The sequence below is a fragment of the Aulostomus chinensis genome, chromosome 2 (assembly GCF_037954235.1).
Source record: "Aulostomus chinensis isolate RoL2024-O1b breed Wild chromosome 2, RoL_Achi_v1.0, whole genome shotgun sequence".
NCBI lineage: Eukaryota > Metazoa > Chordata > Actinopteri > Syngnathiformes > Aulostomidae > Aulostomus > Aulostomus chinensis.
The window spans coordinates 34,754,851-34,778,443 of NC_141321.1; the positions used below are offsets into that span (position 1 = coordinate 34,754,851).

The following is a 23,593-nucleotide window of genomic DNA, read 5'->3' on the forward strand; positions in this document are numbered from 1 at the left end:
GGAGGAAATAAAGGGCCAGATTAAATTATCATTTAATTTGGTAAGCATTTTAGCATTAAAATCAGTTGCTACATCTGTGCAAAGTTCAAGAAAGTGAGGAGAACTCTGAGAAACGGTGTCGACACAGAAGCTCAGCTCAGTTCTTATTTCTACGATCACACATTAAATTCTGCTGCATTTATGAATCCTCAGTTTTAATCATGACTGTCAGTCACTCTGGGGTTGGTCAATAAGCTTTTTCCTGAAACACGAGTCATGACATCATCCATGTAACGCCCCCCCCCCTTCTCTATTAGCGTGAGATTTCTTCCAATTCCTCAGTAAAAGTTGGTCTCAGCAGTTTTGTGAAAGTTCTGAGAGGAAACAGAGGAACTCTTTGTGGTGAGATCAAAGGTCTGGTGAACTCTGGCCCGATCCACAGTCTCCATTAATGAGGAAACACAGGGTTGTTGGCAGAACATTTGCCTGGGCCACAGATGATGTTGCAGGTAGAACAAAATTCTCTAAAAACATTCAAAAACCGTTGGTGAAAGTCGCAGATCATGGATGGACATCCTCAGAATGTGGCAGCTTGTCAGGTCAGTTAATGTTTGATCAAACAGGACCATTATTTTAAATGATTTAAGATCTTTAAAAAGTTCTTCAAGTGTTGCATTAGAACATCTTCTTTGACGTCTGAAGAACTTGTGGTGCATGTTGGCCAATGTGGGCATGTTCCCCACGAGCTGGGCTGTAGAACATCAGACAAGTGTCCTTCAGGCCTTTTATATTATGGTGAACTCACACTGCAATGTTCTTATTCCTCCTCTGGGGTCAGTAAAAATGCAACGACTGAACCAGAATTTACAAACAAAATCAAGATGAGAATCTTAGCAAACGAAAAGAAAAAGCAAACGCTGACTCACTGGTGTCGATGAAGACTGCATCAACGTAGACTTTGGTACAGACAGAACCTAAGATGAAGCCACAGGCTGGCCCGAACACGAGCGTTGAAAATAAAATACCTGCAAGACACAGAGACAGAACCACGAATGTGAGCCAGAGAAACAAAACAACATTCGTCCCACTTAACCTCAGTGAGACCAGTTGGTGCGGCAGATTCAATTCCTCCTAACACCCCACTGACAGTGAAGCAGAAACCAAACCTCTGACATGCACTTTAGCTGGTCTTCCAGCAGATGGCAGCACTGAACCGAGATGAAGGAGCGTTTCATTCTCAGCCCTCAGGTACATGTGTTCCAGCAGAGTGCAGCGGTCTGGTGTTAAATCCTCACTGAGGCCAGGGACCAGACGCATTCTGGTCTGTCCAAAGATTAAGTATTGAACTCACAACTGGGAACTCTAAATTTCACCAGCTGTCTCCTGCTGACAGATTTATTTACTGTCTCTGTAATGTGCAGCTCATAGGTTGCACAGCGTAATTGATGGAAGGCGAGATTATCTAGCAGGATCGTAAATAATCCAGCAGGAAATGGGTTCTCGGTGTCGGAGCCGCGGGGAACCACTGATACAGCAGATATCGCTGACATTGTCCTGTATGCAAAGCTGCTCTGAGAAGAGAGGGAGAGAGAGACAGAGGGAGGGAGGGAGACACTTGGGTTAAAGGTCTGGATTGGAATTGGGTTCAGTTCCAGGTTGAGGTGATTAAGGTGAAGGAGAATGATGATGATGTCACGGTCCCATCACAGCGTGTCCTTGTGTTGTAGTTCACTTGTTTATTTGGGACATGCTTCCCTCCTGGTCTTTACATTTCCTGTCTTTTCTCGGTGAATCACCCGTGTCTGCCAGTCAGCTCCTTCTCCGCCCTCCGGTTCATCCACCTGTTTCTTGTTGGGTGATCAGTTGAGACTGTATTTTGGTTCTGTCGTCTGACTCAGTCTCTGTCACATGATGATGATGGTGATGATGATGGTGATGATGGTGATGATGATGATGGTGATGATGATGGTGATGATGATGATGGTGATGATGATGGTGATGATGATGGTGATGATGGTGATGATGATGATGGTGATGATGATGGTGATGATGATGATGGTGATGATGATGGTGATGATGATGGTGATGATGGTGATGATGGTGATGATGATGATGGTGATGATGATGGTAGTGATACTTCATTGTGGGACACTTTTTTTTGTCTGTTTGATGCTTTACATTCATTTCATTAGTTGCTTTTGCTGGTGAGGTGATGTCATGTGACTTCCAGGGTTTAGAATTCCTCAACTGATGAGAAACCTTCGAATCAGCGTCCTGGTGGCGTCAAATCAAAGACGGCACAGGACAACACAACTAATCAATAATGTTTGTCATGCAGACACACACACACACACACACACACACACATACACAAACAGGGTGATGACCTGTTGGGTCGAGGTCAGTCTGACAGAGCTCAGTGTCTCCACTCGTGGGACGAGGGTCTGAACCCGGACGAGCCTCCAGAGTCAAATATCTGATGACAGCAGCAACGAGACAAGACCAGACAGAAGGTAAAGCTCCGACGCTCAGGACTGACGCCAATTTGGACTCAATAGTTGGTCCACGCTGAGGACGCCTCCTCAGAGACGCCAGGCTGGACGCGTGTGCGCCGCCCTGCTGCAAGATCGTTTTGTGTAAGATTTTACAATATAAGAACCAAATGGTACAGTGAGTCTGATGCTGTCTTAATGTGACCAATAAATAAATAAATAAATAAAATAATAATGATGATGATGATAATAATAAAAATGATGATAATAATAACGATAATAATAATAATAATGGTAATAATAATAATAACGATAATAATAATAATAATAATGGTAATAATAATAATAATGATAATAATAATAACGATAATAATAATAATAATAATGGTAATAATAATAATAATAATAATAATAATAATAATAATAATGGTAATAATAATAATAATGATAATGATGATAATGCTAATAATAAAAATGATGATGATAATAATAACGATAATAATAAAAATAATAACATAATAATGGTAATAATAATAATGGTAATAATAATAATAATAATAATAATAATAATAATAACATGAAAAGGAAATTATTTGGTGCATTAGCAGACATTATGAACATTGTTATTTGGGACACTGCAATCATGGCCTGCACTGGATTTATGTTTATTTATGTCTTAATTAATATGGACAGCACTGAACTTTAATTACTCATTAACAGGCAGAATGTAAATCTGTCTGGGCTTATTGACTTCTCAATGACTGCGGTTCTACCTCAGCATAGATCAAAGTTATGGATGTTTTCAGCTTCTCTGGTTTATCCACAATGAAGCAGCAGATATAAAAGGAACCGAGACCTTGGGAGGAAGACATAAGAGGAAGGAGTCAGGAAATAAATACGATAGACATGACAGTCTGTCACTAGCACGTCATCTACAGACCTATCACCTGATGTAGAACTGAACCAGTCTGGTGTTCACTGGTGGATCTGTTGTAGAACTGAACCAGTCTGGTGTTTACTGGTGGATCTGTTGTAGAACTGAACCAGTCTGGTGTTTACTGGTGGATCTGTTGTAGAACTGAACCAGTCTGGTGTTTACTGGTGGATCTGATGTAGAACTGAACCAGTCTGGTGTTTACTGGTGGATCTGTTGTAGAACTGAACCAGTCTGGTGTTTACTGGTGGATCTGTTGTAGAACTGAACCAGTCTGGTGTTTACTGGTGGATCTGATGTAGAACTGAACCAGTCTGGTGTTTACTGGTGGATCTGATGTAGAACTGAACCAGTCTGGTGTTTACTGGTGGATCTGTTGTAGAACTGAACCTCCACCATCCACCAGTCTGGTGTTTACTGGTGGATCTGATGTAGAACTGAACCTGCTGGTATCTTCATTTGCTGGGAACCAATCACTTGATTTCAGTTCATTTCTGAACTGGAGACCAGAGAACCAGATGTTCTACTGGGAAAACTTAACCCTGGGCGTTAGCACTCATTCCTATGCTACGCTATTGCCATGGAAATTGACATCTCAATGACATGAAATGCAGTCTTTTGACCAGAGGGGGTGCTAAAGGCAACACGAAGCGACAGATCATGGTAGCTGCTCTAACGCCTGCTCCTGCTGTACTGGCAGTGATGGAGTACATTCACAGTTGTGTGCATCAATTACCTTTTCTATGCTAAAACTTATATAACCCCTGAATGGTGTGATGTGTTTAAGTCAAAGTGAATTTATACATGACCAACAAGACCTGGCGCTTTGTTTTTTTATGAGTGCAGTTATTTAATATTAATTTCACAAAGCTGTATGCGCCAAATTGTGTTGGAAGACTTTAGAGCTTGAGACTTGACTTCCATGTCCGTGTTCAGCTGCAGCTCAGCAGCCCGTTGGAAATGGCAGCTTGACAGAGAGGACCTGACAGCTCGTCCTGACTGTGACATCATGAGGAGAGAGGTCGATTTAATGCTGTGTGCAGGTATACATAATGTGTGTATATATACACTCTGCTAGCTGGCCTGTCCCTTAAAAAAAATCAACGTTAAATGTATTAATATATGAGTTTGAAATGAAATTAAAAATATTAACCAAAACCGTCACAAGAACGTACCTGAGGTGATGTGTAGCATGCTACAGCTAACCCTACTGGCAGGTTGTTGAGTCACTGATGGAGAATAGAAAGAATAGAGAAGGTAACTGACAACAGACAACACTAAAACGATGGGATATAAATATATCGGAAATGTCGTGTACTATTAATGTGTCTTTGGGATTTGCTTTCACATGTCGCGATGACTCACAGCAGGAAGGATCCGTCATTAATGGCTCTGCAAGGTCCCAAAGCAAACGTAACACAAGTGTTAGCTTCAGCACCAGATTCATCCGGTTCGTATCCATAAATCAGCTGACATTTCACCCTGATTTATCTTTCCTGCCGAGACCGAGGTGACTTGTTAATGCGCCGATGTGCGGTTCAGGGATCTCTCAGCCGCACGTGGATGTAAATGTAAATTTTTCATTAGAATGTCACCCACTTCAGAGCAGGTTAGGCCCTGAAAACTGAGAGTCAAACAGCTTTTTCATTTTCATATTAATACTGTCACCCATACAAGTACGCTGAAATGATAATGCAAACTGAATTATTGCACTTCCATTTTCATTCTGACCCAAATTACAAATGCATGGTGGAAAATTACAATGATTTTATGAATTTGTAGTTTCGTTTGAATTAAGTCCCCTATTAGCTTCCATATGTATGGTTAACATTTCCACATAGAAACTCAGGAGGAAAACGTGATCTTTTGTCAGCCATGTTGCAGTGATCAGGGGTGATCAGTTATGGCTTGAAGGTTGAAGAGGCTGAAAAACGCTGAGCAGCCACGACCTGCTGAGGGTCTTTTAAATCCCTCAGTCTCTTGATAACACAAAACTATTCTTGTAGCTCTGTTGTGTTGTCACCAAGATGTTACGGCTAAACAACATCGCACCGCTTGTCCTTAAAAACTACAGATGGAGGACATTCCTCCTCTCATCAGAGGCTCCTTCAGTTCTAGTCTGGTGGGGAGGTGCAGGCTCTTATGACTGCATGGGTGTGACCTTCTGCAGAGAGGTTGGCCGCATGAGAGCTCTGTGTTTCGGACTCAGTGAGGTCACACGAGGGTCGTTGGCCCCGCCGGTATTCATGTAGGATACTGGTGAGGTCAACAACCCCCAAATAACCAAACGACCCTGCAGGAGGTCAACACTCACCGAATTCTAAAAGCCTCCAACTCCCCACCAGAGACTGGAACTGAAGAATCCTCTTGGACAAGAGGAGAAATGTCTTCAAGGAAACTGAATGAGTCCGGTTGACTACGGCACAGGCCTGAAGAGGAACCAGGACCCTGTGGACAGAGAATCTTCACCAACAACACAAAGAAAAAGGCACTACAGTAACGACTTCACAGTGAGTTCCACTCAGTGGCGGAGTAATACTTGTGGTGATGAGGCGTTTTTGATTTGAACCTGGCAGCGTGTGACGTGCTGCCAATCTGAAGACGTTTGAAAAGTCTAGCAGATCAGACTGCTCGGTTAGGAACTTCCTGTTGTATAGTCACTGTTTTGTGTTTCTGTCATAAAATAATATGAGCGAACGCAGGGTTATTATGTTGAAATAATGACTGCAGCAGAGGGAAGGTCACACTGCAGGAGAGAGGCCTCCTACCTGCCCACCAGGCCAGCACATGAATAATTTCACACTCAGACTCACATTATGGCACAGTTCAATCACTGGCACTTTGCACCTTGGCAAAGGTGCATCTAAAAATGAGCACAAATAAAAGCGCCTGGCTGGTCTGAACGAACAGCGAGTGCTGAGTCAGCGTCCACTCCTTCCTCTGCTGTGCCAGAGAGGAAGAGTAATAACTCCACTGGAGTAAAAACATTTTGCTGCAGTGGACTCAACTTGCAGCCTTGCAGCGCTTCATTACACCCATTACAGAGATGAATAGAGGCAACGATATGAGGACAGACGAGAGACGCTGACCCAGAGCTGGATTCTTCAGGACCATAGACTGCTCCTTTCCTTTAACGTACAATAATACGCCCGGGCTCGTCCTCAAGGTGCTCCACACTCCATTGTATCGTTGCTGGCGTTTAGCGCCGTGCTGCAGGTCTGGAACACTGCTGCTGTAGTCCAACTCAGACTGAACAGACAAGCATTCACACAAGAGATGGGATGATGACAGTCTACAGCAATCTAGCGATGAAAATGAGTGATACTTACATAAAGCAGGATAAATAACCGCACTAAGTGGCCTTCACATACAGTATAACCCTAGTGTGGGGCGGCACGGCTCGGCCGTAGAGTTCGCTGTTAGATCCCTGGTCCCCTTGGAGACCAGTAAGGAAAGTCACTATAATTTCTGTACCATCAAATCACAACAAATTTTCTCTCATGACACTTAAGAAGTCGAGCAAGTCTGGAACCATCAGATAGAACATCGGCAACAGCGGTGCTACAGGCAGAAACGTGGAACAGACCTAGGCTCTACGAGGGGGGCCATCTGCCTCAACTGGTTCGGGGGAAACAGTTTTCTGTGCTGCTTCAGCGCTGGTTGTGGCATGTCTCCGTTCTTTAAGGTGAAACATGTAAGGCCAAAGTATCCCATGAGGGAACCACAACGAACAACAACCCTCATCAGATGTTTAGAACTCCATCAGCTCAGTTTGAGGAAGCTAACAACGGGGACGCGGCTCACGCGAGGAGGCAGAGCTCGGAGCCAACAAGCAGCTGCAGCCTCTCATGTCAGCCGCCGCCACCGCTGTTGTTCCAGCAGTAAAAGACATTCAGACGCATCGGAAGTACAGCGCTGGTTTCAGTGGTTCATTTGTAACTCTTTCCAGTAGGAGAGCACTCAGTTTATTTAGAGTTGTTGTCGTAAGAAGAGATCCTGGAACAGAGTAATATATTCTGTAACTATGAAAATTAAATATTCCATTGAAAAATGGTTAATTTGTATGTTTTTATAGTCTGTATGGTTCTTGGACAGAAAATTGGATCAGCAAAAATCATTATTGGCAAGTCACACTAATAAAAAAATCGGAAATCAGAAACAGCCAAGAAACATGCAATGGTGCGTCTCTGTTCTCGGCCGTTCAGCTTACAGGCTGACATCACCGCGTCAAAAATGACTTTGTTCACGGTTTTGGTTTAGAAGGCCAGTTTGCTTAGTAACCTGTGGATGTTTGGCCAATCGTTACCCTGTAGTGTTGCTACGGTGCTTACAGCTGTAAACTGTGTGGTTTAAAATTTACATCTTCCATTAGTGAGACACAAACATTTACACAGCAGCACAAACTGAACCCCATTAGGGGGTAAAGACAAAGCTATCTGGGGCTCCATTGTTCGGGGCTACATTGGCAGCGGCTGAATGCTCTAATTGAATAGCTGTTTTACTGTCCTGTGAGCCGTACAATGGATGAGCGGACGAGCTGCCTCGGCCAAAGGTATCCGTCAAACCCTTGACAGCAGTCAATAATCCAATTACAATCCGGCTCAGAGGTTACAGTTGACAGCCCCCTGGAGCATGTCAGTATCTGCAGGAGGCACTTTTCTCCTTTTTAACCCCAAACTCCAGGATATAAAGCCATTAAAAATCAGCTGAAACTTAAGTTAACTACCAGAAAACGGCGGCTTCTGTGCTCACCTGCAGCTCAGGGGGGGATCTTGTTTGTGATTCAAAGTTTGAGACCTCAATGTTACAGCACGACAAGGCCGACGCAAAAGCAGAAACACCCAACGTTCCCTGACAGAAAGAAGCTGAATGCTGGAACCTGATGGCTGCGTACTGCGAGACTTCATCTCATAACAACAAGTGGAGTCGACTTCACCAATGTACCATTTGAAATAATGAAAAAATTAAAGGAGGGCTCATCGACTCTGGATGTGCACGGTCACCTTGGACTATGTTGAAGCTAATGAGGTCTTTCCTTTTCAATGCCGCATTAGTAGCTTAGCTTAGCTTGTGTCAACGTGAACTAATGCCAGCCAGACACAAGAAGAGAGCAGGGCGGCAACAGACAGTGGCCCTCCTTCTGGAGCTGAGACATCGCTCCCAAGGCACTAAATGATGCGTCTCACACAAGTTACTAACTGATAAACACGCCGGTGCATGTGAACACCAGATCATGTTGGACCACATCCCATGCAAGGAGGAAAGATGTCACTCAGGACGTTTCTCATGACTCTTATATTTCTACCAGATGACTGTGGTAGAGCCAGGCTGCAGCACTGAGGCAGATCAGGTGAAGGACAGGTGATACCGCGGGGCGTCCTCTCCCATGACGATTGCTAATATTTCCTGGTCTACTTTTCGTATTTCCTGTGTCCTTAATTGCTCTTTCAGACAGTATTGATCCTTTCACCGTGGCCACAACCGAGCGCTCTCTCCTTCCATCTTCCTGTTTGTTAGCGTGTGGAGGGCTGCCGCTTTAATATTTAATTATTTGGATGTTTGCTAAACAACTCCAAACTGCCTCTCAGTCACATTGCATTATTCAATGGGTTTTCTCACCGTGCAGCTGTGTCTTCACACATCAAGCTCGTCAAACAACACTGCCGACTTGAGACACATCCGTACGTACAGTATAGAGGCTAAGCTGGAGGCAAATGACTGAGCCACAGCAGACGGCCCAGCCGTCACATTGTAGGAGGTAACCATGACAATCCACAAAAAAAAAAAAAATTACACAGTGAACAGAGGGGGTGGTGGAAAGAAAAGAATAATAGACTATCTGTAAGTGTCAAAGGAAGAAGCTTGGGGGATGTTAAGAAAGAAAGTGTGTCTCACTGGCTGGCAGGAAGGACACCGAACAATGGCCGTCATACCTCATCAGAGAGGACATGTTCTAAGACTGGCCACTTGAAACTGAGAGAAATGGAACACGGGGTGGCTTGTTTATAGGGTTGCAGTCATGAAACATCTGACTGGACCTTAAAATCCAGGATATCAAAGGGTTGAACCTCAACTACTCCAACTACTTCACTGATTTACTAGAATTACTGCGTGGTGGTGATTTGCCCCATAGGTGTGTGTGTGTGTGTGTGTGTGTGTGTGTGTGTGTGTCTGCTCAGTGACACATGGAGCACAAGGGTTGCCAGTATATATACAGGCACTCTCCAGACTTCCACCAGCTGGTTTAACCCTCCATTAACTTGATGAACCAAAACTATGCATTCTTTTTTAAAAATGATGGTAAAAGTGAGTACGTAAGCAAGGGCTGTGATGTTCAAACATATGTAACATTTCCTGTCAGGGCAACAGATAGGAGCAAGACAACTCCCACCTACAGGGGAGACACCTGCCTTCAGACATGTGAAGGCGCGAGGACTGCGGCGCGTGAGACGGGCTGATAGGCTTGACTTTACTCCACCGCTGTGGCAAAAACAGAGCTAAGCCAGAAGGCAAAGCTCTTGATCTACTGGTCAGTCCCCTCCTCTCACCTCCAGCCAGGAATCAGTCATGGGGCGGAAGCTCAGTCCTCCGTGAGGTGGCTCAGGCATCTTGACTACACATAAAACTACAGCTGACAAGATCAGATCAGCATAACCAGATGAAGAAGGGAAACAGCTGCACAGGTTCCTCCACTGGTGGTTACCCAGCAACCTCACAGCAGCTGTGGGACTCTGTGGAGTCAACCAGTTACCTTGTGAGGCTGCTGGATTCAGAGAATCCTTCCCAACAGGTATCAAGGTGGGCGCTTGTGTCCTCACCAAGCCCCCCCATGAGGAGATGGGGGTGTGGTTCATGTGCGATTTTCTGCTTCAAAAGAACAGCAACGACATCGACTGGAGGCTTTTTCTCAATGTGCTTAAAAACAAACAACAAAAACCAACAAACTAAGCTCTGTGCTTCCGCTTGATGCATGAAGAGTTCGCATTCTCGCTCAGCCACGTAGCAACAGAATAAGTGCTTCAGTTAAGAAGCATGGGATTCATGTTTTAAAATGTTGAAATATATCAAGCTCTTGTGAACCTACTGATCTTATTTCAGGGCATTAAACCAAAAACACACTGACTGGAGATGAAGGACCTGGACGTTCAACAACAAGACCCTCTGGGTTTAGGGCTCCTCCCCCTAAAGAAGCGTGCTGCTGACACATATAAAACATTAGTTTCTATCAGTAAATGTACTTCAAGAAGCAGTCCTCAGCAAATGATGATAAAATAAAGTTTACTAAACTTCCAGGTTATGCAGAGGTTGCTGTTATTTTTCTGTGTTGCTATGAGGCCTCACAATGTATTGCAGTATTGTGTGTGAGGAGGGCCTGCCTTGATCAGATGTAAATACTGGCTTTCTGTCATCAGGACAACATTAACACTGATTGACTTCCTAACTTATCACAAGATAACATATCAAACATCCTGCACCCTCATTCCAGCAGAAACTACATTTAATGTTTCAAGATAAAAACGCAGTGGAATGTTGTTGTGCTTTACACTTCCATCCTCGGCACAAAGAGCCTCTACATTGCATTTCCTTTCTTTGGTAAGAATGAATCTCTTTCTTTCAGTGCGTCCACGTCCCCAGATGGAGCTCAAGCTACAAGCAGGCCATCACACGGTGACGGGAACAGGAACCCCACACTGCCGTACTGTCTGTCTCTGCACTGTTGCCCCGGCAACTCTGGCAGACGGGCTGCGTGATACACTGACCTCTCGGTTTTGTGTTGTGAGCATAGCCACAGATCTCTGCTGCTAACATCAATGCTTCTACCAGTGTGAGAAAGAGCAGGATCCAAAAAGTGAGAGTCAACGGCAACGGCAAAGTTCAAGCACTTTTCAAGGTTATTTAAACATCACCCAGACTCAGGGCTTCAAGATCACTTCTAAACTGTTATTAGAAAAGCAAGTGCAGAAATAAAACACTGTCAAGGCCGATTTTTTGCTTTTTACACTTTGACTGCATGGTTAAATCCTGGTTATTTTATGATGTTTGGAGTCAGGAGACAACAAACCCATATGATGACGATAAAATATGAGACTTTTGGTTTGTAGGAACCAGGGTCAGACTGGTGGTCTGGCAGCTCTCCAAGACAAAAAGAACAATGTTAAAGTCAGAAGAATAATCAAAAAAGCACTGGAAAATGTGAGAAGATGGAATTAAAAGGTTAGAAAGAAAAATAAATCTTGAGGGTGATACAGTAAACTGCCATCGAAGTAAGAGGATGTAAGTTTACTGGGTCTGTGACGGGAATTTGTGTTCTTGTACTTGTATAATTGAAGGCATTTCTAAAAAAAATGTGACAAATGTGTAACTAATACCACAGTCACCAAGAGTACCAAAGAGAACCCAGCAGGAACAGGGACAACATGCAGACTCCACCCAGAAAGACCCCGTGCTGCAGCCGGGGCTCCACCCACAACCTTCTTGCTGGGGGGCCACAGTGAGGAACACTGCTCCACCGGGCCGCCCCATTGATTCTATTAATATATTAAAGGAATGAAAGAAGGTTGATAAGAAATAGAGGATGAACACAGGAGGACAGGAACAGCACCAATGGATTCAGGTGTACTACGGTTTGTTACCATGACGCCAGCGGCTCCTGTAGTGTTTCAAAAATTAAAATAAGGACGGTGTAGCTCTACACATTAGACCATAACTGTCAATCATGGAGTCTTACAGAGGTACATCATACAGTCCCGCAGGGATGAGGTATGTTTGTAGCCAAGAGGAAGTTGGCGTGAATGAGGTATGTCTCTGTCACTACGGTAACCACCTCCAGGGAGTAGCAGTGTCCAGGGATCTCCTGATCACGTTTTCTTTAGTCCCACTCACTCGATAGTGAGCATCAGCTGATACCGAGTTCTGATCCCATGCCTCTGCAATGCCAAGTTGGCCCTAGTTTCTTTAATTTCATGAAAATAACAGGCACCCACATGAAACTCTGAGCATGCAGGGTCACGTGTAGGAAACATACCTGGAGTCGACCCAATGTGCTGTGAGGCAACGCAACCACAGGCAAACACAAGAGCTCCAGATGTCTGTGGTCCACTGAAAAGGACGCATGTCTGATAAAAGGACTGAGGTGGTACAGGGCTGGCAGAGTTGCGTCGGCAAAGTAGCGGTGAGGACGTTTCATATTGTGGCTCAAAGTGCTCCAAAGGACGGAGAACATTTGCTGCTACAAACAAGAGCTGGTCATCCAACACAACGAATTCGGCCATCTTGGCTCTGGTGTTTTTGGCCTTTTCGCAGTCCTCTTGCAACTGCTCCAAACTTAGTGTCCCTCAGTGTCGGCTGGCTCGGTGTCTGTCTCAGCGAACCCAGAGTACTGGCCTGTGTTTGTTTTCCAGGTGTTACATCAAATCCGTTATTGGGATGGCCTACACCATCCAGGGTTATTAAATCCCGTTGGTTCATCACTGTTTTGGATCTTCTGAGGACAGTGAAAATTTGCCTTCGATATCAACAAATTAGGTTCTTGTATAAACAGCATAACATATTAAAAACAGTCCGTTTGTGACCTTCCCACAAACATCAGCGGTCACATGTCCTGCCATGACTGCTGCTCCACTGTTGGATTATGAATTCCAGTCCTCTGTCAAATGTTGATGTTAGCTGCTTAAAAATTAGGTTTCACTGATTGGAGTCATTCAGTTCAAACAAGGATTTACAGTCAGCGACGACGTAGCGTCTCCTTAGGATAAGTGGGCCTATTTACATCAATACCTCAGGAAATGGGTTCATCCACATCCTGGCCGGGAAAAGGATGAGAAGATTGATACCACTCTACTGTCAGGATGCCAAATGTGAGCCAAAGATGGAAAGTGATTAGCTTAGCTTAGCATTAGGACTGGAAGCTACAGGAAACTGCTAGCAAATCGCCTTGTGGCTCCAGTTTCATATTCAGCTTTCAAACATTAGAGTGGTATTGATTTCTCTGCAAACTCTACGAAAAAGAGGGGAACTTTGCAAATATCTCCTGTAATGTTGAACTATTCCTTTAAATAAATGAGTGCGTGGTCGGTGTCTGGTTCTGAATAGATTTAGTGGTGCTTCAGCTCAGTATGAGCCTGCGTGTTGTTGAGAGGGTTCATCACTCAGCAACCGCCATCTATAATATATTTATCACTTCATGATTGTTTCTGTGGCTTTAGTGGTCTTTTAGAAAGCTTTTAAACGCTAATGTGCTGTTTATCATGGTTGAGCTGACAGAGCTTCCAGTCAGCAGTTAGGCAGTGCCACTGCTCGTCACTCCTGCTGGGTTTCATCTTCTCTCTTCACCTACTGACCTCTAAACGTAGCTGCCATACATGACATTAGGGCGGCACCATTTTGAAATAATTATCATTCATTCATCATCATAGTGAAGCCATGGGCGCGATGCGTTCTTAATTCTGCCTGCTTGTAAGCCTTCTATTTCTTTTAGGATGAGTTTAAGAGGAACTTGCGTGCCATGACGATGAACTTTTGAACCCCCACAATTATTCATATACTAAAGATCCAAAACAACACCATAAAGACGTCTTCATAACTGTAAAATGTTGAGTGTTGGCAGGACATCTCAGCAGCTCCACAAAGATGGTATTCTGACACACAATTAACCTTGCAGGCCCCCCTGCACCCCCCACAGGTACCAAACAGAGTCTCTGCCTGGTCCTCCTTTCAGAAAGCTTTGTAGTATCCATGTACTTTGTGGTATTTCTATCAGATGTGGTCCAGTTGTAGTCCAGGACCTAGTGTAGGACTGAGTGATACTACCATGCTGATCTCTACTGCCTAATCTAGAGAGAAGACAGTGACGTTTCAGCTGCAGCTCAGTTGGACTCACCTATATACAGCGAGGAGTCCTTCCTGTGGACGTGGTCATCGATGTAGGACACCCCCAGAGGCTGGACCGGTGTGGCACCAATGCCCAGCAGAACTTGGGCTCCGATGAGCAGTAGGTACATCATGTTGGTGTTGGCTCGGTTGCCACATTTAAACCCAGAGTCTTGGTTCTCTGACCTGGTGTTGTTGGAGCAGACGTCCCTGCCATCCTCAGCGTGCCACGAGTCTCCGGCCTCATACTCGTATTGATGAGTCAGGAACTCTGGCAGGGCTGACAGCAACGCACCCAGCGCCATGACTATCCCACCACAGCCAATCAGACGGGGTCGGTGGGCCTTGGCACCGAAGTAGCTCACAAACAGGATGAGAGCGAGGTTGCCAATTTCGAAGCTGCTGGCGATGACGCCCACGTCGGCACTCTGGAGGTTGAAGCGTCTCTCCAGAGTGGTCAGAACACTGACCTGAGAGAGAAAACAAGTATTTAGTGCTTTTACACTGGCAGCCATTTTGAACAGTCTATGATATCACAGGTTTACACTCCTGCTTCAATGCAGTTTTTTTTTTAAACAATATTCACACAACCAGCTGGAATCATATATGAGATACGGAGATTTTCACTACGAGCTGCTCCAACACCTCTGCTCTTCCCTTCTCCAACCGACTCCAGCAAGTGGTCCTCTGCACTTGCAAAGAGACGAATTTATGGACACAATTCGGTTCTGACGCCCTCTTACGGAGGTTCCTCGCCTGGTTCGGCTGATGCAGGTTAGGGGTCTTTAATCAGCCCAGGTCTCTTCTACGTGGGAAACCTTTTTTGCAACAAGAAATAAAAGGCTTTTTGGTTTTGTTTCTCTTCGCAGACACGGATTTTACATTGTGTACATACTGTATGTAGTATATTTATTGTATTTTTATCTTTAATCTTATTCTTTATTCTTATTTTTATTCTCTTATTCATTCCCACTGTCATGTCCCTGTTTTTTTTCTGTTGTTTTTTAATGTCATGCTGCTCAGTTGTACCGTACTTTAATTGCCCCTCGGGGACAAATAAAGTCATCTGAATCTGAATCTGAATCTGGAGAGGCTTCATGCTGCCAGTCAAGCTGGAACCAGCAGCCTGCTGGTAACTGGGCCTCTTCCACATCTTCACCCCTCAGCCCCCGTCCTAATACCACCCGTAGGCAAGCGTGACGCCAACCTGGGAGACTGGGAAATGAGCATGAGTGAAGCCTCAGGCAAGAACCCTCAAGCAGCTGTTCTAATTACGCAATGGGAACGTGGTGGGTGCGTGTACGGTACGAGCTTCCTCATGAATGAGGACGACATGTTGGTCAGGGCCTCAATGAAATCCTGATCCACCAATCACCTGGAGCCATCTCAGATCAATGACTACGCACAGTCTCAAACAGTAAGCATTTCAGTCGTATGTCTCCTCCAACCCAGCAGTCACTGTTAGTTCACATCCATGTGGCCCAGGCCGACACAACAGTGACCATATAAGGTTTGATGTGTCTTTTTTGTGTCAAATTTAACTCCTTAATTAAGATCGAGATGTCATGGCCTGAATAGTGTTCTTTTAGATGTGTTTTTGATGATGTCATGTAGAAAATGACCTTCGACCTTTTGGACATAAAGCCAAAATGTGTTTTGTCAGGTCACAGTGACCTTGAATTTGACTGCTTTCTTAGATGTCCACGTCTTCACATGTATTATCAGCTGCACCGCCGTCTCACAGAGCGAAGACCACTGTTGGATCAGCACCGGTGGTATAGGTGGATACTCAAGGATGTGGTATAGGTGGATACTCAAGGATGTGGTATAGGTGGATACTCAAGGATGTGGTATCATGGATACTCAAGGATGTGGTATAGGTGGATACTCAAGGATGTGGTATCATGGATACTCAAGGATGTGGTATAGGTGGATACTCAAGGATGTGGTATCGTGGATACTCAAGGATGTGGTATCGTGGATACTCAAGGATGTGGTATCGTGGATACTCAAGGATGTGGTATCGTGGATACTCAAGGATGTGGTATCGTGGATACTCAAGGATGTGGTATCGTGGATACTCAAGGATGTGGTATAGGTGGATACTCAAGGATGTGGTATCATGGATACTCAAGGATGTGGTATAGGTGGATACTCAAGGATGTGGTATCGTGGATACTCAAGGATGTGGTATCGTGGATACTCAAGGATGTGGTATCGTGGATACTCAAGGATGTGGTATCGTGGATACTCAAGGATGTGGTATCGTGGATACTCAAGGATGTGGTATCGTGGATACTCAAGGATGTGGTATAGGTGGATACTCAAGGATGTGGTATCATGGATACTCAAGGATGTGGTATAGGTGGATACTCAAGGATGTGGTATAGGTGGATACTCAAGGATGTGGTATCATGGATACTCAAGGATGTGGTATAGGTGGATACTCAAGGATGTGGTATCGTGGATACTCAAGGATGTGGTATCGTGGATACTCAAGGATGTGGTATCGTGGATACTCAAGGATGTGGTATCGTGGATACTCAAGGATGTGGTATAGGTGGATACTCAAGGATGTGGTATCGTGGATACTCAAGGATGCGGTATAGGTGGATACTCAAGGATGTGGTATCGTGGATACTCAAGGATGTGGTATCGTGGATACTCAAGGATGTGGTATCGTGGATACTCAAGGATGTGGTATCGTGGATACTCAGGAATGTGGTATAGGTGGATACTCAAGGATGTGGTATCGTGGATACTCAAGGATGTGGTATCGTGGATACTCAAGGATGTGGTATCGTGGATACTCAAGGATGTGGTATCGTGGATACTCAAGGATGTGGTATCGTGGATACTCAAGGATGTGGTATCGTGGATACTCAATGATGTGGTATCGTGGATACTCAAGGATGTGGTATCGTGGATACTCAAGGATGTGGTATCGTGGATACTCAAGGATGTGGTATCGTGGATACTCAGGAATGTGGTATAGGTGGATACTCAAGGATGTGGTATCGTGGATACTCAAGGATGTGGTATCGTGGATACTCAAGGATGTGGTATCGTGGATACTCAAGGATGTGGTATCGGTGGATACTCAAGGATGTGGTATCGTGGATACTCAAGGATGTGGTATCGTGGATACTCAAGGATGTGGTATCGTGGATACTCAAGGATGTGGTATAGGTGGATACTCAAGGATGTGGTATCATGGAAACTCAAGGATGTGGTATAGGTGGATACTCAAGGATGTGGTATAGGTGGATACTCAAGGATGTGGTATCATTGATACTCAAGGATGTGGTATAGGTGGATACTCAAGGATGTGGTATCATGGATACTCAAGGATGTGGTATCGTGGATACTCAAGGATGTGGTATAGGTGGATACTCAAGGATGTGGTATCGTGGATACTCAAGGATGTGGTATAGGTGGATACTCAAGGATGTGGTATAGGTGGATACTCAGGAATGTGGTATCGTGGATACTCAGGAATGTGGTATCGTGGATACTCAAGGATGTGGTATCGTGGATACTCAAGGATGTGGTATCGTGGATACTCAAGGATGTGGTATCGGTGGATACTCAAAGATGTGGTATCGGTGGATACTCAAGGATGTGGTATCGGTGGATACTCAAGGATGTGGTATCGGTGGATACTCAAGGATGTGGTATCGGTGGATACTCAAGGATGTGGTATCGGTGGATACTCAAGGATGTGGTATCGTGGATACTCAAGGATGTGGTATCGGTGGATACTCAAGGATGTGGTATCGGTATCATCTTGCACATTAATACAAAGCTTCGAACCATAAACCTGCAGCTTTCAGATCCAGGAGGACCTGTTGTGTTAATTACATTTACCCTCAAGGTCAATGGAACGAACACGGCCACAATCACATGATGGATCAGGGTGAAGGAACAAAGAAACCACACATCACAACCATGAGCCAATCACATTGCACATGTGTGTCCATGGTGTCACTCACCTGGACCACTGGAAGATGGCTGCTGCTGCTCCATCTGAGTGGAAACCTGACCAACTCAGTTTGATAACTGATGAGCATCAAATTACTAAGAGATGAAGGACCTCCAGCCATTACAGCTCCGTCAAAACGTGAAAATGAAAATAAAAAACTGCTGACCTTGAAAGAAAAAAAACGGTTTAATGCGAGACAAGGACAAGGACTCACAGCACCTCTGTCTCCAGACGTACTACAATGTTCACTTTTGGTTGGAGATGTTTTGTCACAAATTATGATGCACTTTAAATCTGCAGTCTGTGTGAAACATTAACACCAACCCACTGGTCCCTGGCGTCACCCCCAGGAGCTCAGGGTGCTGAACTCGGTCCTGAGCAACTGCACACTGACAAGGACAAACTCCTGCCAAATCAATCGCTGCCATGTTCTGGTACCGAGTCCATCTGGGCTCAAGTTCATGTGGGAGGAAAACAGAGTGAGATCACATGACCTCTCCCCTGCATCGTCTTCAAGCCCAACACAGGGAAATGGCAGCATCGGGTAACGGTGCTGGTAGCAGTGGTACCAGTAGTACCCAACCCTAACCTTCAGACTGTGATGGGCCCTGAAGATCAGCCCAGGCTGTTACAGACAGGATTAGATACAACCTGATGACAGAGCCTGACCTTTGACCTCTCCTCTGATAAAATGCCTTCCACTGTTCCTTTGAAGTTAATGAGCTTCACCTCAAATTAAGCGAGGGTGTTCTGGCCCTCATCACAAATGACTTTCAACTCCGACACCTGTGAATTTATTTATAGCACCACGCCTGTGCTGACATCCATCAGGCGAGTCTTTGACAACCAGCCAAATGATAATCCTGATATGGACTTCTAGCCAGGACAACTGTGGGTGGTCGTCCCCACACACACGCACTAGGCAACGCCACAGTCAGCCATCATTCCTCGCAGCTCAAGACAGCTTAACTGAAGCGTCACCCAGGAGTCTCATCTGCATCAGTACAACAATAACACCTTTAATTTGATAACGAACAGCACGGACAGCTCTCCTGGCTCCACGGTGATTTGGAGGAGCAAACTTCACACAAGGTTCAAGACAAACGCGGCGAAGGCATGAAGGAGAGGACACACGCGGTCATCTGGTCCGCTGGACATCACGTCATCTCCTTGTTATTCTCGGGCCTCATCCTCAGTGCCAGCGGCCTCCTGCACCACCCGGGTTCGGGATGCCGGGACGCCAGCATGTTCTACACTACCGACCTCCTGCTCAGCAACCAGCTCTCCCTCCTCATCCTGCTGGTGTCTGCGCAGCGCCAGGCTGCTGCGGTGCGTTGATGCGGTTGGTGCATTACAGGCCGCCGGATCCACGCAGCAGCTCATCGATCAGGGAGACCAGCGCGTCTCCCGGCTACCGGAGGCTGAGGCTCTCAAATGAGATCAGAATTACACAATTAGCCGCATCAGCTGCTGCGGCGGGGCAGGCCTGCTCACCGTCTGCCCTCCCCGGTTTGAAGGGCGCCCCGTTAACCCGACGTTACCTGAGGTCTGGAAACGAGCAGCACCGGAACTCACCAGATAAGCGCCCACGGTGCCCTGAGCCAGCATGAGCGCGCATTCAGACACCAGGAAAATCTTGATGTTGGAAAAACACGAGGTCTTCTTCTGGCTGTCATCCTGCTCCGGGTCGTCGGTGCTGCTCCGCTCGGTGCAGATCTGGTTTTTAACCTGCATCCTTCGGCTCAGGCTCCGGTCGGGCTGGTCGGTGTGAGAGAGAACGGGTCCAGTCCGGAGGAGACCATCTGGTTCTGATGACGAGCTGCACTGCAGGAGAATCTCGGCAGAAAGACCCAGCTAGAAGGACTGGTGTCCACTCAGCATTACGCACCGTCCGTCAGCGACCTCCTCACCGAGGCTCCCGCCGACCGGATACATCACCGCTCCGCTACGTACGCTGCGTATGTGGGTGAATGTCGGCTTCAGATACGCCAAGACTGGAATTAAAAGACAAGGTTTCCCGACATCCGGGGTGTTACACGTCCCTCCAGTACTGGTGCCGACTGGTTTCTCTCTCAGCCCGGGTCCGAGCCGCTGCTGAGGTGGGACGCTGCAGGTCGGAGGAACAGCACATATACACCCCGCAGATATACGTCCCGCAAATTTACGCCCCAGCCACTCCAAAATGTCACACAGGGTGGCGACAATTCGCCATGTGGTTGTTATTCACCCTCTTGGCTACCAACGTCTCCCACGTGTATCGATTACAAAAATAATGCTTCCCTCGGTTGTTCGTTCGTTTTGACTTGACCTATTTCCCTCATCGTAACTCGTTCCCGCTCTTGCTAACTTCTCCCAAAATCTAGCAACGGCCGTTGAATTTCGAAGTCCCAGCGTGCCCACAGCGCCGCCCTCAGGCTGGGGGGTGTACTGCAGCGCTGCGGCGTCTGTTAAATTGACGGTGGCTTTTCAACTGATTTTGAGCAGGAAAAAAGTAGGGATGAAATGGAGGGAGCCCGTCCTTCATTTTAGCGAGTCATCATCTGGAGGAGCTCATATGAGGCTCGAGGTTCTGTCAAAAACCCACTGGGATTGTTCCATGTGATGTTAGATTAGAGAATCAGAAAATCAGCTCTGCAGTGAACAAAAGTTCACCTTCACACCAGACAGTTCACAAGTTCGCATCATCTTCGTTAGTGAACCCCTCTGATGATGCTTGAAGCCTGAATGCAATGGTTCGCGGTGCTAAGCTAACGTTAGCCTATGAGGGAACTTCACCAGGGTCACATGACTTCAAGGTCACCACCACAAAGCTCCAGGCTTCTTGTGTTTCCCCCGATGACCTTTAATGACCTCCACGACCTCTGATGACGACAGCTATTCCTCTTTATTAACGGTACAAATGATGTTTTTTTTCAGTTAACACTGCGACAGAAGTGACTGATCCTGGCTGTAAAGTCCTCCTGACCGCCCTCAGCCTTCAAGAGAGTTCACGTCCCCCAGCGCTCTGTTTAGGACCACGGTCGTCATGACCTCCACCTGCAGACCCAACTCTGATGTGCAGGGAGAACTCCCCCACAGCAGCACATGACTTCTTAGTACCAGCCTGTCTGCTCTAGTTTACACCCATAAACTTGGTGCAGTCACTTGCTCTGGACTCTGCAGATTCCCCCCAACCAAAAGTGGGACATTTTTGACCTTTTGGGTTCAGGTTTGCCCCGCCCCCACGTGACACCATCAGCTAAACACAGAAGCGCCGGGCGAACCAGAGGAGAGTTTGGGCCTCTCAAGTCTTTTCTTGTTGGACAAACGTTAATAAAAGCTTTCAAGGGTCCTGTGGTTTTGGTGTTTTTTTTGAAATGTCAAACTGAGCCTGGACTCCTGATGTTATGCTTTATTACTGTAACAGTCGCTGTGGCTGAGGTAATCAAGTTTAATGCCTGACTGAATTCTGCTTCGCTGACTTCAGGATGCTGAAAAATATAACACTTGCCACATGAGAGGTCAATTACACACATCACCAACCCACGGTACATGTTCTACATGAAAACATTCACGAGGAGCTACGAAGGTATCAGTGTGGACAAACGCTTGGGGACACCACTATCTCCCCCACACTTATTTGACAATGCTGAATGCATCTTTTAGCCTTACACTGCCATAAGCTGACAGGAGGTGGAAGGATTCTCTTCCCTGGAGTGGGTTTAGGATGCAAACAGGTTGTGCTCGACTTGTTGAAGTTAATGCACTGACAACAGTTTGTGAAGTTGAGAGAGCTGCACACACCAAGTACTGTCCTGTAAATGTACTACAAACACTCCCTCCACTGGTCAGGAGTCAACCGTAATTCTACAAATGAATATCAACACTGCACTTGTTTGTCGTTGTAATTTCTTCTGACATGATGGAGATGTTTTCAGGGGTGCTCCTCTGTCTCTCTTTCAGTCCTGTTAGTCCAACACCAAAACTACCAGGCAGACAGGGACGCAAATGGAAAACACTTGTTGAAGTTACACTCTGAAGTCCTCATCCGAGGGTCAGCCACTGGGTTACTGGGAAGACTATGAGTTTATATTAAACCATGTTACCGTGGTGGGGCAGCCATCTTTGATATTTGGCCACAGAAAAGGAAACTGTGGTTGCTGGACCCCCACAAAGAAAGATCATTTCAGAACTTCACATGTTCTACGGAAGTCCCTAATAGCACCACCTAGTGGGAAGAGGAAGAAAGCCTGATGAAACAAACCTCATTTGATCAACATCAGAATGACATTGTGTTGTTTTCATATGCTGCACAGGAACACAGTATACAGTGGGAGTTCCCTAGCGCCACATAGTGGACACAGGAAGTGATATTTGCGCCACCGTGCAGCATTAGACTGCTCCCTCCTATAAGATACAAGTATCAGGATTCACCTCCCTCTCGCTCTGCGCAGCTTGAAGGAAGGCCTGGGGTGAAAGTGAAGGTTGAGCCTGGCAGAAAATGAGCAGTCAGAGTCATTCTTTAGTCATGCTTTACTTTCAAAGGCACTTAGCCATGGGGTAAAACACACAAACATCCATCACCCACCCATCGCCCATCCATCACCCATCCATCCATCACCCATCCATCATCCATCCACCCATCCATCATCCCTCCCTCCATGTTCCCCCTCTTCTCCTGTTGAGGGTGGTGGGGGTGGAGCCTATCCCAGCAGCCTTCCCCCTGGACAGGTCACCAGTCCATGGCAGGGCCAACACATAGAGACAGACAACCATTGGCTCTCCCAGCCACGCCTACGGTCAATTTAGAGTCTGGATTAACCTGGTCCCTCTTGATGTCTTTGGACTGTGGAGGAAGCTGGAGTACCAGAGAGAACCCAGCAGGAACAGGGAGAACATGGAGACTCACCCAGAAAGACCCCGTGCTGCAGCCGGGGCTCCACCCACAACCTTCTTGATGGGGGGCCACAGGGAGGACCACTGCTCCACTGGTCCGCCCCTTTGAGAGCCCACTTCTTCTACTTTAAAAATTCTATCTCTGTGCATCCAGGTTTAAAATAATAAACAAAAGCTGAAGTTTGTCATGTGGGTCAAATGAAAAAAGACTCCAGTGGCAGAGAGAACGCTGAAAAATCTTTACCACTGTAACCATCAACTAAGAAAATCCTGAGTGCCAAGGTCACTCACCACTCACCCCAAAGATTTTGACTCACAATATTCCTCAGACCAGCCAGACGCTCCATCAGGACCAATTCAATAGCATCTGAAGCAGCACAATCTCTCAGCCAAACTGTGGACTCAGCAGGAAAAACGTCCATTTCTCAGTGACTCACTCAGAGAACCCCAGGTGATTTAAGA

The 23,593-nt window shown here is 46.0% G+C and overlaps 1 protein-coding gene across 1 annotated transcript in view; it reads right to left on the reverse strand.

The window, feature by feature from the left end:
- Positions 1 to 20,614, reverse strand: part of slco3a1b (solute carrier organic anion transporter family member 3A1b) — a 29,876-nt gene extending 9,262 nt beyond the window's left edge. The window contains exons 1-3 of the mRNA XM_086190899.1: positions 19,832 to 20,614; positions 14,285 to 14,744; positions 906 to 1,004 (exon numbers count right to left, since the gene is read on the reverse strand). Coding sequence (XP_086047025.1) covers positions 906 to 1,004; positions 14,285 to 14,744; positions 19,832 to 19,990 — 718 coding nt within the window. The 5' untranslated portion in view covers positions 19,991 to 20,614. The remainder of the gene's footprint in view (positions 1 to 905; positions 1,005 to 14,284; positions 14,745 to 19,831) is intronic.
- Between the last annotated feature and the right edge of the window lie 2,979 nt (positions 20,615 to 23,593).